At 42.4% G+C, this 16,809-nt stretch overlaps 1 protein-coding gene across 1 annotated transcript in view; it reads right to left on the bottom strand.

Annotated features, from left to right (window-relative positions):
- LOC309560450 (uncharacterized protein) overlaps positions 1-16,809 on the bottom strand; it is a gene marked incomplete at its 3' end in the record, with an annotated part of 506,030 nt that overhangs the window by 13,847 nt on the left and 475,374 nt on the right. The window contains exons 7-9 of the mRNA XM_082264083.1: positions 12,170-12,430; positions 2,256-2,531; positions 341-616 (exon numbers count right to left, since the gene is read on the bottom strand). Of these exons, the coding sequence (XP_082120209.1) occupies positions 341-616; positions 2,256-2,531; positions 12,170-12,430 (813 nt within the window). The remainder of the gene's footprint in view (positions 1-340; positions 617-2,255; positions 2,532-12,169; positions 12,431-16,809) is intronic.

Genomic DNA, 16,809 nt, shown 5'->3' on the forward strand with positions numbered 1-16,809 from the left:
AGCTTCTCCTTTTGGATGAGGAGTTTGGAGAGACTTTATAGCGCTGCACTGTCACTTTATTTTTACAATCTTATATCTTCTACATACATTCAAGGATTTTGTGCTGGCTGGTTTTCAAGACTAATTTAGAACCAGCACAGTATATTTATACCACTATGCATACACCATACCTGTGGGATCCCCGTGGAAGATGGAAATCTACAATGATTGTCTCTGTCTTCTGAGCCCCATACCATTCACAAAATGGCTTTAAAGAAATACATTTATACACTGAATGCAGTTACTTAGTTGCCAATAAAAACAAGATTTTGGCAATAGTTTATATCTGGATTAAACTTACCCCAGAGAATAATGACCGTCTCCTGTAGGCTGGTGTGATCTACATGACAAGAGTAAGTGTCCTGCTCCCTGACCTGTACCTCTGTGCTTAGTGTGGTCTGATAGGTGCCATCGGGGTTGGGAAGGATATGATTAGCCAGATTTTCATTAATTGTATCAATTCCATTCTTTATCCACCTTACAGTCACAGCTTTGGGATAGAACCCATACACCTGACAATGAAGCTTGGTGACATCACCCAACTTACGTTGTGCTGAGACCTTCACCATTGGTGTAACTGGAAGGAGAGGAGAAAAATGAATTAAAACATTTGCTAAATAGTGTCAGCTAAAGTGTGTGTGTGTGTGTGTGTGTATATAGCTTTTTTCAAATGCAAAACAATGAAGTCAGATTATTAGACGTCTGGGGAATAATTTACAATTATACTTGCCCTACCGGCATTTTTGGTTATTCATATAAATGTCTAGTTACCTCTATACAGGTATGAACAACAATATAAAAAAATGATGTGTATAAGATTGTGATGACGCTATATATGCAATATTTTTAATTATGTTCTTATTTTATAAGATAACCTATTTTTCTAAATATGTTTATGCACCCCTGAAGAAGAAAATAAAAATAAATTTAATTTTGAAACAGATTGGGTTTCTATCACTTTAATTTCCCTGTTTGGTGCTATCAATTGGAAAACCGAATGTACTAGAGATTATCTAGGAATTGTGCAATAATAATTTTAATATTGAGTAATGTATATATATATTTTTTATATTTTTGTTACAACAATAAAGATTTAGTATAATTTTAACAGTTGACTCAAAATCACAACTTTCTATGTTTAACTATGTGTTGCCGTTAAAAGTCCCATTATGGGGGTTTTTCTTCATAATTAAGGGATGTTGGCAAGTATCAGCTACTTTCTCAATTTCAAGGAGAAATAGTATATCTTCCCAGTGAGGCCACATACTGTACAGAAACAAATAGTGGATTCAACTTTCACCTGCTCTATCCAAAACTACAAAAAAAGCAAACACGTTTGCTATAGATAACCTTTAAAGTGTCTCTAAAGACTCAAGGTTTGTTACCTTCATGCATTCTATGTACGAAAGTAAAAAATCTTCTCTGTGCAGCATCCCCCCTAATACTTACTTGAGCCCCATTGCGATTCAGTGATGTGCACAAGAGCCTCAGCTCTCCGGGGACTCTCCCTTCCTTTGTGACCGAGACATTCGCTCACTCTGCTGTCAATCACAGCCAGTGAGCCAATAGGGGGAGATAGGGGGGCAGGGCTGAGCCGCAGATTTGTGTATGAATGGACATTAAGAGCAGTGGCTCAGGAGCAAGCCTGATTGGGTGCCCCCACAGCAAACTGCTTGCTGATGGGGCACTTGGCAGAAGGGAGGTGCCAGGAGCACCAGCAAAGAACCCAAAAAGAGGAAGATCGGGGCTGCGCTGTGCAAAACCACTGCACAGAGCAGGTAAGTATGACATGTTTGTCTCTAAACTCCCTGCATGTCCGTCTATCTGTCCATTCACACATAAACTTTTAGAGACATTTAGTGGCAGGAGAGTTTAGCGGCAGGTTAAAAAAAATGCAAGTGCGTTCAAGAGCAGCAGAGTTTGGGCAAAAGAAAGCTTGATATAAAAGCATGCACGTTAACGCTGGGCTCATTTAATGCTTGAGCGTTCAATTATTTCAACAGCCACAATAAATTATTTATTCTGGCCAATTAAATGAATTAACACCCAAACGCTTGATGGGGTAAACTTACTGCACATTTTTAAAAGTGTCAGGTGTTTTTTTTTTTTTTTAGACAAAACGCTTCTGCTAGGAGGAGGCTTAAAGAAAACCTCCCATGAGTCCTAAGTGGTAATGCTTTGATATGAAATCTGTTACGTATATATTGCAATGTCACCTGTGCTCAGATCATTTTTCCCAAGTTGAATGAATGTCTTCAGAGTCTCAATACATTCATTCTCCAGATAGTTCTTGTTCTTGTTTCCTTGGCTCTCCTCCGGACTGTTCCATCTCTGTGTGGTGATTTGAGCCTCATTCATGGCCGGGATCCAGATCCCATTCTGTGTGTCCAGATACATGAAATCTCTCCCATCATATCCGATCTGTTCATATCCCAAGACAGTGCCGTCATCATCCAGCATGCAGCCATGCATTGACTGGAAAATATGGACCCCTGTGTACAGCAAAAGAATATGCTACAACTTGTATGTTTTCTGTGTAAGAGATTATGATATGTATAGTACAGCCTGCTGCAGATAAAGTCATCACTTATTCTGGAAATAATAGGACATAGTTACAAGGTATGCCTTAAATCAATCCAATCAGATCCAATATTCCAGTTAGGGCCAGAAAATGGAACACCAAATCATCCAGTTGATACTTCTGTCTTACTGCTTATCTACAGCAGTGATCCCCAACCCCCGGGCCGCGGACCGGTACCGATCCGTGGATCAAATGGTACCGGTCCACCCAAAGAACATTACATTATTTCCATTTTAGAAAAAAACATTTTTTTCAGAAAAGGGTGAACTCCGGGCGCAGAGCAGTGCGCCCTGAGCCCACCCATTTGTGTGACAATAATGAATGAACATTCACTATTGTCACACAGATCCTCCTCCTGGCCAATCAGGAAGCGGGTCCGAGGCCCGTTTCCTGATTGGCTGAAAGGCAAACCCATGCCATTGGCCAAGGAGGAGAAGGAGGAGGAGGGAGGACTCAAGGAGACACGGGGACACTTAGGAGAAGCCGCCGCTGCAAATCAGATAAGTGCACTTGTCACTGTGCATTGATTGGGGGCACGCTGGTCACTGTGCATTGATTTGGGGCATGCTGGTCACTGTGCATTGATTGGGGGCATGCTGTGGCACTCTGCATTCATTGGGGGCACGCTGTGGCACTCTGCATTCATTGGGGGCATGCTGTGGCACTCTGCATTCATTGGGGGCACGCTGTGGCACTCTGCATTCATTGGGGGCACGCTGTGGCACTCTGCATTCATTGGGGGCACGTTGTGGCACTCTGCATTGATGGGGGGCACGCTGTGGCACTCTGTATTGACGTCCCCCCCCCTTAGCGGGCCACGGAAAAATGATCAAACGTTAACAGTTCCGCGGCGATAAAAAGGTCTACAGTACATTTTACATTTTTGTAAATATTTTATTATATCTTTTCATGTGACAACACTGAAGAAATTACACTTTGCTACAATGTAAAGTAGTGAGTGTACAGCTTGTATAACAGTGTAAATTTGCTGTCCCCTCAAAATAACTCAACACACAGCCATTAATGTCTAAACCGCTGGCAACAAAAGTGAGTACACCCCTAACTGAAAATGTCCAAATTGGGCCCAATTAGCCATTTTCCCTCCCCGGTGTCATGTAACTATTTAGTACTACAAGGTCTCAGGTGTGAATAGGGAGCAGGTGTGTTAAATTTGGTGTTAGGGCTCTCACTCTCTCATACTGGTCACTGGAAGTTCAACATGGCACCTCATGGCAAATAACTCCCTGAGGATCTGAAAAAAAGAACTGTTGCTATACATGAAGATGGCCTAAGCTATAAGAAGATTGCCAAGACCCTGAAACTGAGCTGCAGCATGGTGGCCAAGACCATACAGCGGTTTAACAGGACAGGTTCCACTCAGAACAGGCCTTGCCATGGTTGACCAAAGAAGTTGAGTGCGTCATATCCAGAGGTTGTCTTTGGGAAATAGACGTATGAGTGCTGCCAGCATTGCTGCAGAGGTTAAAGGGGTGGGGGGGTCAGCCTGTCAGTGCTCAGACCATATGCCGCACACTGCATCAAATTGGTCTGCATGGCTGTCGCCCCAGAAGCTCTTCTAAAGATGATGCACAAGAAAGATGATGCACAAGAAAGCCCACAAACAGTTTTCTGAAGACAAGCAGACTAAGGACATGGATTACTGGAACCATGTCCTGTGGTCTGATGAGACAAGATAAACTTATTTGGTTTAGATGGTGTCAAGCGTGTGTGGCAGCAACCAGGTGAGAAGCACAAAGATAATTGTGTCTTGCCTAGAGTCAAACATGGTGGTGGTAGTGGTGGTGGGAGTGGTGCTGGCACTGGGGAGCTACAGTCCATTGAGGGAACCATGAATGCCAACATGTACTGTGACATACTGAAGCAGAGCATGATCCCCTCCCTTCGGAGACTGGGCCACAGGGCAGTATTCCAAAATGATAACGACCACTGCCTTGCTAATGAAGCTGAGGGTAAAGGTGATGGACTGGCCAAGCATGTCTCCAGACTTAAACCCTTTTGAGCCTCTGTGAGGCATTCTCAAACGGAAAGTGGAGGAGCACGAGGTCTCTAACATCTACCAGCTCAGTGACGTTGTCATAGAGGAGTGGAAGAGGACTCCAGTGGCAACCTGTGAAGCTCTGGTGAACTCCATGCCCAAGAGGGTTAAGGCAGTGCTGGAAAATAATGGTGGCCACACAAAATATTGACACTTTGGGCCCAATTTGGACATTTTCTTTTAGGGGTGTACTCACTTTTGTTGCCAGCGGTTTAGACATTAATGGCTGCGTGTTGAGTTATTTTGAGGGGACAGCAAATTTACACTGTTATACAAGCTGTACACTCACTACTTTACATTGTAGCAAAGTGTCATTTCTTCAGTGTTGTCACATGAAAAGATATAATAAAATATTTACAAAAATGTGAGGGGTGTACTCACTTTTGTGAGATAATGTATGTGTTACATCTCCCTAAATCTATTTATCATTCTCTGTGAAGTCCCAATACTCCAGATACATTCTAAACCAGGGTTTCTCAACCAGGGATCCATGAAACCCTAGAGTTCTTCAAAAGGTTGCTAGGGGTTCCTTGAGCAATGAGAAATGTCTACCAGATAAGTTCCCACTGAAACCATTGATCTTTTTAGCAATCTGTATTGTAATTCTTCCCAATGACCACAAAAGTAAGGAGCATTCTTCCCACTGACCATTACGCTGATGTATCATGAGTTGTAGCTACAGACATTTTAGCAGGGGTTCTCTGAGACCGGAAAGGTATTTTAAGGGTTCCTCTGCAATCAAGCAAAAGCCATTCATTTCATTAGAAAGCAGCCACAGCCTCAGTAGAAAAGTATGTCCCCTTGCCAGCATGTTGCAGAATGGAACCCTTGCCCTCATAGTGGAAGCAGTGGTGTCTCTGCAGAGGTCTGACACCAAACCTATAGCTCCCAACTGTCCCTGATTTTGAGGGACTGTCCCTAATTTGAAGCAAAGTCCCTCTGTCCCTCTTTCCTCCTCATTTGTCCCTCATTTTGGTCTGATCTATAGAGTTGTATATAAAATACACTATTTATCTTACAAAAAGTGTTTCCCAGTGCTAAACCTTTTTAAATTGCTTAATTTTTAACTTTTAAAAGCCAGTATAAAGGAATAGTAGTGGTTAATAAAATCACTTTTGGGTTTAATTAATAATTTTTTTGTAAAATTTTTGCTTTAAGGGGGCCGGGCTATGTCATATGCCTACATAATTATTGCTAATATGTATCCCTCATTCTCATCTCAAAAAGTTGCAAGGTAAAGTGGCTGCCTGCAACTGCAATGTTAGGCTAACGTACATTTAACAAAGGCCATCTTTTGCGATACGGCACTGCGTTGCTTTAACTGGCTATTGTGCGGTCGTGCAACCCTGTAACCAAATAAAATGTATGTCTTTTTTTCCCCCACAAATAGAGCTTTATTTTGGTGGTATTTGATCACCTCTGCGGTTTTAATTTTTTGCTAACCACAATTTTGAAAAAAAAACAATATTTTTTACTTTCTGCTATAAAACACACCCAATAAAAACATATAAAAAATAGAATTTCTTCATCAATTTAGGCCAATACGTATTCTACTACATATTTTTGGTAAAAAAAAAAAATCCTCATAAGCATATATTGATTGGTTGGCGCAAAAATTATAGCGTCTATAAACTATAGGCTATATTTATTTTTTATTGTTTTTACTAGTAATGGCGACGATCAGCGATTTTTAGCAGAACTGCAACACTGCGGCGGACAGATCTAACACTAAGTGACCCTTTTTGGGGACCAGTGACACCAATACAGTGATCAGTGCTAACAAAATGCACTGTTACTGTATAAATGACACTGGCAGGGAAGGGGTTAACTCCAGGGGCGATCAAGGGGTTAAGTGTGCTCCTAGGGAGTGCTGTCTAACTGTGGGAGGAGTGGATGCACTAGACGAAAAGAGAGATCTGTGTTTCATCTTAGCTGAAACACAAGATCTCTCTTTTACTCCCTGACAGAACAGCAGTCTGCCTTGTTTTCATAGGCAGACCACCATTATGCCTTTCCGATGAACAATCGGTGGGTCTCGGCTGATTGGCTCCCGCTGTGTCCAATCACAGCAGAAGCGGCGCTCCAGTGGCGCGTGTACCCCCTAGATCGCGTGCACAAAATCACGTACATGTACAGTATGTGATTTTGCACAGCTGCAGTATATATATATATACGGTCCGAAACTGGTTAAAGGGCGGCTCCACCAGGCGACATCACATGGTGACACCGCCCCTTTGTGAGGTCACCGACCAGTGCTTGCTGGGGGGGGGGGGGGGGGCGGTGTCCCTAAATGGCAGATTGGAAATGTGGTTACCCTAACGGGACAATGGGGCCACTTTATACTGTGATAATCTAGTAGAGATGTAAGGGGGGTGCGAGTGTTTGAGCTTTTCCTTTTGAAATGGCCTAGCATTTTGCTGTATCTGCAGGCATTTTTGGAGTTGCTGCAGGTATGTTTACCAGACCTGCAACACCTCTATAGCTTTTATCTACTGTTAATACACCAATATTTTAAAGACCATGTTCCCTAGGCTGAATATTTTGCAACAGAGTCAGCTGTATGCATGCTTACAGTAAGGAGGCTGCAGACAAGGGGCTCCATCTGGCCCAGCAGGTTATCTAATGGACATTACCCCAGCCCTATGATAACACTGATCCATGTAAGAAGGGGCCTACAATCGTAAGAGCACCTGTCCAAGAAAGGAAACCTTTTCTCATAGCCATAGTAATGTGTTCACAAAAATGTCCCAAAACAACAAAAGATTTCAAAATTAGCATCACAGATTATTTATTTAACCGCTTTCTCAACCGACCGCCGCAGTTATACTGTGGCAGGGCGGCCCTCCTGCGCGAACCGATGTAGGTATACATCGGTCGCGTGCCTGCAGCTAGGCGGTGAGTTCCCGCCACCACCCACGCTCCGATTGCAGCCTGACACCCGCTGAGAGAGCGCGGTCAGCTGTTGTAAACACAGCTGACCGTTCTTCTCCCTGGGATGATCACAGAGTGCCTGTGATCCTTCTATATAGGATCACAGGTCTCTATGGTAATTCCATAAACCCCTCCCCCATACAGTTAGAATCACTCGCCTAGGTACACATTTAACCCCTTGATCACTTACTGTGTTAACTCCTTCCCTGCCAGTGTCATTATTATAGTAGCATTGCATATTTTTAGCACTGATTACTGTAGTAATGTCACTGGTCCACCCAAAAGTGTCAGAAAATGTCAGTCAGGGGTCCGATCTGTCCGCCGCAATGTCGCAGTCCTGCCAAAAAATCGCAGATCACCGCCATTACTAGTAAAAAAAAAAAACCCACAATAAAAATGACATAAATCTTTCCCGTAGTTAGTAGACGCGATAACATTTGCGCAAACCAATCAAAATACGCTTATTGTGATTTTTTTACCAAAAAGATGTAGCAGAAAACAAATTGGCCTAAAATGTTAAAACATTTTGATTTTTACATTTGGGGGGGGGGGGGGGGGTGGAATGTTATATAGCAGAAAGTGAAAAATATTGTTTTTTTTTTTTTTTTCAGAATTGTCGCTCTTTTTTTGTTTATAGTGCAAAAAATAAAAATTGCACAGGTGATCAAATACCACCAAAAGAAAGCTCTGTTTGTGGGAAAAAAAGGACATCAATTTTATTTGGGTACAGCGTTGCAGGACTGTGCAAATGTCCATTAAATTAATGCAGTGCCGAATTGCAAAATATGGCCTGGTCATTCAGGGGGCAAATCCTTCCGGTCCAGAAGTGGTTAAAAAGATGAAGGCCCAAAATGAGATCCATGCAGTGGAGTAGGACAACATAGTACAAAGCACAATGGTAAAGCTGGCCATAGATGGATCAAAATGATCCTGGTTCAGCAAGGACCAGCCCAATTTTGATCCATCTTTGGCCTAGCAGTCAAGTTTTCTTGAACAGGGCTGTTGGAAAATTTGTGTTCAATCCGCACATTCAGCCAATCAGCTGCAGTGCTGATCAGTGTATTCAGACAGCAGAGGACTCCTACTGTTGGAATAGCTCGAAAGTGTGAATTGGGAAATTCTTTTTTTTTTTCTTTTTTTTTTAAAAATGTAAAAAAATCCATGTATGGCAAGCTTAAAAGGGAAACTCCACTTTCATGGCAAACAAAATGCGCTAATAAAAAAAGTAATATAGCATATACATTTGTACACAAGTCATATTGTAACTGAATGTTATCAAAACTTATCTTTCCTTTTCAATCTGCAGCCAATGAAATTTTAAGCAAAATGCAATACAAGATGGCAACCTGGAGGCGTTCTGTACACAGATGGTATACAGAATGCCCCCCCAGAAAAGTAATTTCCTGCTTGTGTGATTGGCTCACTGATTTTCCCCAAAAAACTGCACTAAGATACAAATCAGATTTCTGCCATCCCCTGCAACAAAAATGTTATTGTGTGATACACGAAAAGGAAAATCACATCTAAAAGGATGCAGACCCTGAAGCTCTCCTCATTAGAGCCCTGCAGGTGCAGCAGTATTTCAATTTATTATAAAGCCCAGCATGAGAATAAATTATTTTATTTTGGATGGAAAAGGAAAAGATTTGAGCTTCTTTCAAGTTTTTATTGCCAACATTGAGGGAATTTCATTATCATTAGTGGAAAATTTTCCTTTTAATTTCCGCAAGAACAGGAATTGATGGCAAACTTTCTGTTATAACAGGGATTGATGGGAATTCTCTCCAACTAGGCCACATAAAAAACACAAAGTATTAGTGAAGTATTGTACCACTGACAGTGTTTTTATTGATCCCCGTGCCTTTTTGTCCTGTTGACAACCACACACTATTTCCCTTTCTCCTATGTAGCACTACTCCCTTGGGAGCTGCTGAAGTCGGGTTCCCCTGGGTTACCAATAGCAACACAGTAGAAAATTCTGACATGTTTCCAAGTGATTTACCTCAGACAAGGACCAGTCCTGTTTCTTTGGTTTTTATGTTTTATTGAGAACTTGGATAGGAGAAGGGATGAGTGGGATACTCCAATAACTGGACTATGCACAATAGGCAGGGACGATCCAGAAAAAAGCTGATTAACGCTGATTAACGATATGTTGAGCTAGTCACGGCTAGGCCGCTAATTGACTTGGCCCTCTGCTGTGAAAGAGTCCTTAAAGCTTCCTGAGGTATTCCTTTTCTAAGGTAGCTATTCTTTAAGGTAGACTGTATTGCTGAAACTTCAGGGCCCTTCCTGGCGCCCCCTTTACCCCCTAATCTTCAGGGCTTGACAACTTGGCACCCCCTTTTCCAGAGGGGGGGGGGGACTTGAGTCACATGACTTGACTTAAGTCAGACTTAAGTCACCAGTTTGAGGACTTTAGACTTGCTTGACTAAAATTAATAAAAGACTCGACTTGACTTTGACTTGGTATTCATGACTTGAGACTTGACTTTGACTTGGGACATATGACTCGAAACGACTTTACTTTTTTAAGTTATTAAATATTTGCATTTTCTCAAGATGTGTTAAAGCAAAATTAATGTGCCTGTTATGTTTCTGACACCACAGTCACTTAAAACGCCTCAGTGTGTTCTGATTTTTAGGACACTGGCTGTTTAACAATGGAAATACTTAACATGTTTTTAGTGACTGTGGTGTTGAAACATGACCGGATGAAGGATTTTGAGCTGTTTGGGCATTCAAAGTGTTTCTTTAATATGCCAAGAAAAAAGCACTAAGCAGTTTTGTTAATGTTGAAAATAAAACAAAACCTTTCCTGACCACTGACTTTTAACTGATTTAAAGGTGAAAATTGGGGTAGATCAGTATTTTGAATTGATTTGTGACTTGACTAAAATAAATGACTTGACTGGACTTGCTTGACTTCTAGCAGGGACTCGACTTGACTTGCTTGCTTTTCGCCACAGTAACTTGGGACTTGCTTGAGACTTGAAGGTTAAGACTTGAGACTTGCTTGTGACTTGCACATGTGTGACTTACTCCCATGTTTGCCCTTTTCCTTAACACTCTGAGGTAGCTGGCTCTTTGATCCCCTTGACCTATCTGGAGTGGTCCCCTCTCTTAGGCAGACCCCTGGGCAGAGGCTTGAGTACTCACGATACTGTTTTTCCAGTATTCTGCCCAGCAGCTCCACTTGGTCAGCACACACTGGATCCTCTGCAGCTCAGCTCCACACTTGGTTCCTAGGGCGACCACCTAGACCACCTTCCTCCCTTTAGCAGGAGGAGAGACAGTCGTCCACCTCCTCCTGGGACTTTGCTCCCGCCAAAAGACACCCTGTCACATGCTCTCTCAGGATTTATTCCCAATCCCAGGATGCATTGCAGCAATGGCCAGCCACTGGGACAGTCATAAACCCTGGTGTGCTATTGGCTAGGTTTCCTCCACTGCCCAACAAGGTTCCTTATTGGATACAGTAGGAAGACTCCCCAGACTCAACAGGTAACACCTGGAAGCACGTGACAGGCTAACCTAACAGATCAGACCCTCCTGATAAGCAGACAGGGCCACTCTATGCTTTACCTAGCACCTACCTAGGAGGGTGCTACACCTATATGGGCAATACAGACACGAAAATTTCTCCAGTGGGGTCAGAGAGAAATATCTAGAAGTAAGAAACTTTTTTTTTTAGGGTTAGGCTTTACCAAAAATGTATCAGTGAACAACAAACTTTCCTATTTGAATAGAGTGTGGAAGGTATAGAAACCCTTCCATTTTTTATTTCTGGTTCTTCTGACATTGGTTTCACCAGGCAAGAAGTGAGAATGGTAAGAGATTTTTTTTAGTAGAGTAGGGTAAGGCCAAAACCACTGTCAGCTTATTTATGTTGTCTCTGTCCATGTTGCAGATTTTCCTACACTTAGGGTAATTTCACACTATCCGCTGTCTAACGCGGTCCGTTCTCTGCTCAGCGGGGGGTCGATCCGCCGATCCCTGCTGAGCAGGGAGGTGACAGCTCCATCTCCGCTCTGTGTGCGGAGACGGAGCAGTCAAATCCTCACTGTCCTCCATGGGGGAATCGGATGAGAAATGACCGCCTGTCAGTTCTCATCCGATCCGCTGGACGGATGGAAAATAGGGTTTCCATCCGTCCGGATTTCACGGACAGGATCGGAACCCGATAGCAGCGGGTGTCAGCGGACATGTCTCCGCTGACATTGGCTGCCCCATAAGGATGCATGGAGGATCCAATCAGGTCCACCTAAAAAACTTACAGGCGGATCGGATCGGATTGTTCGTGTCAAAGGACCCTTAATGTCTGGTTACCATTACCAGATCAAGTTGCAGATAGCAGTATAACCTGACAAGGGTTCTCACCCTTCCCTACCAGACAAAGTCTCTAGGAGGACTTTGCTCTTGCACGTAGGAAATAAAGAGAATGAGACAAAGAAGGCTTGTGTTATAGCATATTATAGTTTGAAATACACCATAGTTGGCCTTCAAAGATAAAAATAAAATCTTTTTTACTCATAAAGTTTTAAAATAAAATCTTAACTGACCTTCGGTCTGGTTGAATCGGCTCATTGCTATCCGCACATTTTGCTTGAAGATAGGCTCCTGTTTTCGATTCAGAGTTGTGCCTCTCTCCCAGTATTCAGGTTCCAGTATCTTCATCCACTCAGTCTTGGGAAGGAACTGCCGGGTGTCACTGTTATAATTCTCTATCTCCTTATCATCCACATATCCAACTACAGAGTACTCAGGCAGTCCGGATCCCGGAGAGGAGACTCCGGTGATATAATACTTGAGTGAGTGACTTTCTGAGGAATAAAGAGAGACATTTTTTATAGGGGATAGAACTCAAAGAAAAAGTTATAAAATATGCCAAAATGAAAAATGAAAACTTCTTTGTTCACAAATATGGAGAGAGATCAATGCTGTCAACCAATTCCTGCCCACGCTATGGCCGAAAGACGGCTACAGCACGGGCTTACAATGCCGGGAGGGCATACATGGACGTCCTTCCGTGCGCATGCTCACACAGTCCTTAGGACTCACCTGATCAAAGATTGGGGTAAAGGGTCAATCACAGCAGCCCTTTACCCTGTGATCAGCTGTCAGCCAATGACAACTGATCACAGGATGTAAAAAGAGACCGTTTATCGTCATTTCTTTCCTCACGCTCACAGCAGGAGAATAAAACAAGAGAGCCAAAAAAACTGACTTCTGTTAAAGAGGTTGTAAACCCGATTTTTTTTTTTTCACCCTGAAAGAGAAACACATAATGAGCTAGTATGCACCGCATACTAGCTCATTATGAAATACTTACCTTAGAACGAGCCCCCGCTGTGCCGCCCGCTTACCTCTATGACGGGCGACATGTTCAGTCGCCCGTCTTCCGGGATCACGGCATCCGGCCATCTGATTGGCCGGAGCCGCGGTGATGTCACTCCCGCGACGGTCACGTCACGGAGCTCTGAAGGAACGGCACCAGCGCCCATTCCTTCAGAGCGCATGCGCCAATAACGTCACTGGCTGCATGTAAGGTAAATATCTCCTAAACGGTACATGTTTAGGAGATATTTACAGTACCTATAGGTAAGCCTTATCATAGGATCACCTATAGGTACAACTTGCAGAGGAGGGTTTACTTCCTCTTTAAAGGGACATCTGTCTCAATATTGCCCACTAGTGCTGCTAATCAGTGCCCAGCAGCGCCATCTATCAGTGCCCTTTAGTACTGCCAATCAGTGCTCATCAGTGCCACCTTTTAGTATCCATCAGTGCAGCCTATCAGTCCTGCCTATCAGTGCCCACCTCTCAGTACCCTTCAGTTCCACCTATCAGAGCCACCTATCAGTGCAGCCTCATCAATGCCTCCTGATCAGTGCCTACCAGTGCTGCCTCCTCAGTGCCGCATATCAGTGCCCATCAGTGCAGCTCATTAGAGCCCATCAGTGCAGCCTATCAGTGCCCATCAGTGCAGCCTCATCAGTGCACATCAGTGAAGGAGAAACATTACCTGTTTGCAAAATTTTATAACAAACTATGAATTTTTATTTTTTTTTATTTTTATTTTGTTTGTTTAGCAAAAAATAAAAAACCCAGTGGTGATTGAATACCACCAAAAGAAAGCTCTATTTGTGTGAAAAAATGATAAAAGTTCTATGTGTTCAGTGTTGCATGACTGCGCAATTGTCATTCAAAGTGTGACAGCGATGAAAGCTGAAAATTGGTCTGGAAGGGGATGAAAGTGCCCAGTAGGCAAGTAGTTAAAGCTCACCAAAGTTGTGACACTTAAAGCCGCCATCTAGAGCACACAATTATCAGATTTTTTTTTTTAGAATTCCAGCCAAAACATATTATGAGAGATGTTATTTCTATGCTTGATCCTTTTGGAGAGATGATGTAACTTCCTGTTTTGCCACTGTGACAGGAAGTGGAAGGAAATCTTCCCCAAACTGCACTTTAACCACTTGCCGACTGTATACTGTATATATATATATATATATATATATATATATATATACGTCGGCAGAGTGGCTCTCCCAGGCAAAACCACATATCGGTACGTCATTTGCATGGGAGGAGCTAGGGGGTGAGCACTCGCCACCGCCGGCACGCTCCTGCCCCCCCCCGATCGTCAGCGGGGAAGCCGGCGCCTGACGCCGGCGATCTCTCCCCGCTGAGAGAGAAGGATGGGTAGCTGGTGGAAACACAGCCGTCTGTCCTTCTCCCTGCAATGATCACAGAGCTCATGTGATCCTGCTATATAGGATCGCATGTCTCTGTAATCATTTCACAAGCCGCCCCCCCCCCCACAGTTAGAATAACTCCCCTAGGCTTACATTTAACTCCTTGATCACCAACAGTATTAACCCCTTCCCTGGCAGTGTCATTATTACAGTAACAGTGCATATTTTTAGCACTGATTACTGTAGTAATGTCACTGGTTCCCTCAAAAGTGTCAAAAATGTCAGTTAGGGGTCCAATCTGTCCGCCGCAATGTCGCAGTCCCGCAAAAAATCACAGATCGCCACCATTACTAGTAAAAAAATAACAATAAAAATTACATAAATCTTTCCCGTAGTTAGTAGACGCTATAACTTTTGCGCAAACCAATTAAAATATGCTTTTTGGGTTTTTTTTTTTTACCAAAAATATATAGCAGAATACAAATTGGCCTAAACTGATAAAAAAATTACATTTTTAAATTTTTTTATTGGGAATGTTTTATAGCAGAAAGTAAGAAATATGGCGTTTTTTTTCAAAATTTCCGCTCTTTCTTTTGTTTATAGCGCAAAATCTAAAAACTGCACAGGTGATCAAATACCACCAAAAGAAAGCTCTATTTGTGGGGAAAAAAAGGACATCAATTTTATTTGGATACAGCGCCGCACGACCGCACAATTGTCCGTTAAAGTAACGCAGTGCGAATCGCAAAATAGGGCCTGGTCATTAAGGGGGGTAAAACCTTCCGGGGCTGAAGTGGTTAAAGTGGGTGTAAAGGCTTCCTTTCTTTTTTTTTTTGCTTTTTTTTTTTTTTTTACCTTACTGCATTTTCTGCAATAAGGTAGAAAAAAACTTTTATGTGCAGCTCCCCATCAGCCCCTCAAAATACTTACCTGAGCTTGATCTCCATCCAGTGCTGTGCTCAAGAGCAGTAGCACTTCTCTTTCTCTTTCTCTACCTCCTCACTGGACGCGAGAGCAGAGGAAGCCATTAATTCCTGCTGATGTCAATCAAATCCAGTGAGCAATCTCTCTGTGGTCACTAAGCGATTGACCAGGGGGGAGCAGGCCGCAGGGGCGAGCCACACTGTGTGTGCCAATAGACCAGAGTTGTATAAAGTACTCGAAACCGATACTTGAGTAAAAGTACAAGTGCTCGATCAAAAAGTGACTTGAGTAGAAGTGGAAGTGCTCGATCAAAAAGTGACTTGAGTAGAAGTACTAAAGTATTCAACATTTTTTGTACTTGAGTATTGCAAGTAGTTTTTAAAAAAAATTTTGCTACTCAAGTACTGAAAGTAAAAGCACCAGTAGTTTTGAAATAAAAATTGCTACTCAAGTGCTGAAAGTAAAAGTACAAGTACTGTGTTATGTCGTTTTTAAAGAAAGAAGTCAAAAGTTTGAACAGCATATTGTTTTTTATTATTTCAAATGCAGCTTTTATTTATACATACAGTAGCTTTTATTTTCGTATGCGCTGATAATACACATGTTTTGAGCTTCATGAAACCTGCCATCTACTGTTCTGGCAGTGGTAATTTTTATAATTGTAACGAGTAACTATGCAGCACAAAAAAAAAAGTAGCGGAGTAGAAGTATTGAAATCATCGAAAAAATGTAGTGAAGTAAAAGTGGAAGTAGGAGAAAAAAATTCTACTCTAGGAAAGTACAGATACCGCCTTTCAGTACTTAAGTACGGTAGTGAAGTAGTTCTACTTAGCTACTATACATCTCTGCAATAGACAAACACAGTGTGGCTTGCGATAAAGCCCGCACTTGTGCAGCCTTAAGAAGCCGATTCCTATGGTGGCAAACGGAGGAGAGGAGGAGCCATGAGCACTGGCAGGAGCAGCCAGAAGAGGAGGAGTGGGGCCACTTTATGCAAAACCACAAAGCAGGAGAGCACAGAGCAGGTATAATACATACACACACACGTATGTGTATATATATATATGTGTGTGTGTGTGTGTGTGTGTGTGTGTGTGTGTGTGTGTATATATATATATATATATATATATATGTATATGTGTGTGTGTGTGTGTGTGTGTGTGTGTGTATATATATATATATATATACATATATATATACACACTATATTACCAAAAGTATTACATTACAATGCCATTTCTTTCTTTCAATAAAAAAATATTAACTGAATAATATTGTGCACTATATAACCAAAAGTATTGGTACGCCTGCCTTTACACACACATGAACTTTAATAACATCCCCCTATCAGTCCATAGGGTTCAATATTGAGTTGGCCCACCCTATGCAGCTATAACAGTGCAGCCCCCCTCCTAGTCAGGTGCTATATAGGCAGTATAGTTTTATAGGCAGTATAGTTTTATAGGCAGTATAGTTTTTGGCTCTGGCTGCTTATCAGCAGAACAATAGGCAAAGTTATGTGCTTCCTGCTTATCAGGGAGCAGGATTTATAGTTAGGCCTGCTCTATGTGTTCAATGTG

This window comes from Pelophylax lessonae (genome assembly GCF_965119305.1).
Source record: "Pelophylax lessonae genome assembly, chromosome: 7".
In the NCBI taxonomy this organism is placed as follows: domain Eukaryota; kingdom Metazoa; phylum Chordata; class Amphibia; order Anura; family Ranidae; genus Pelophylax; species Pelophylax lessonae.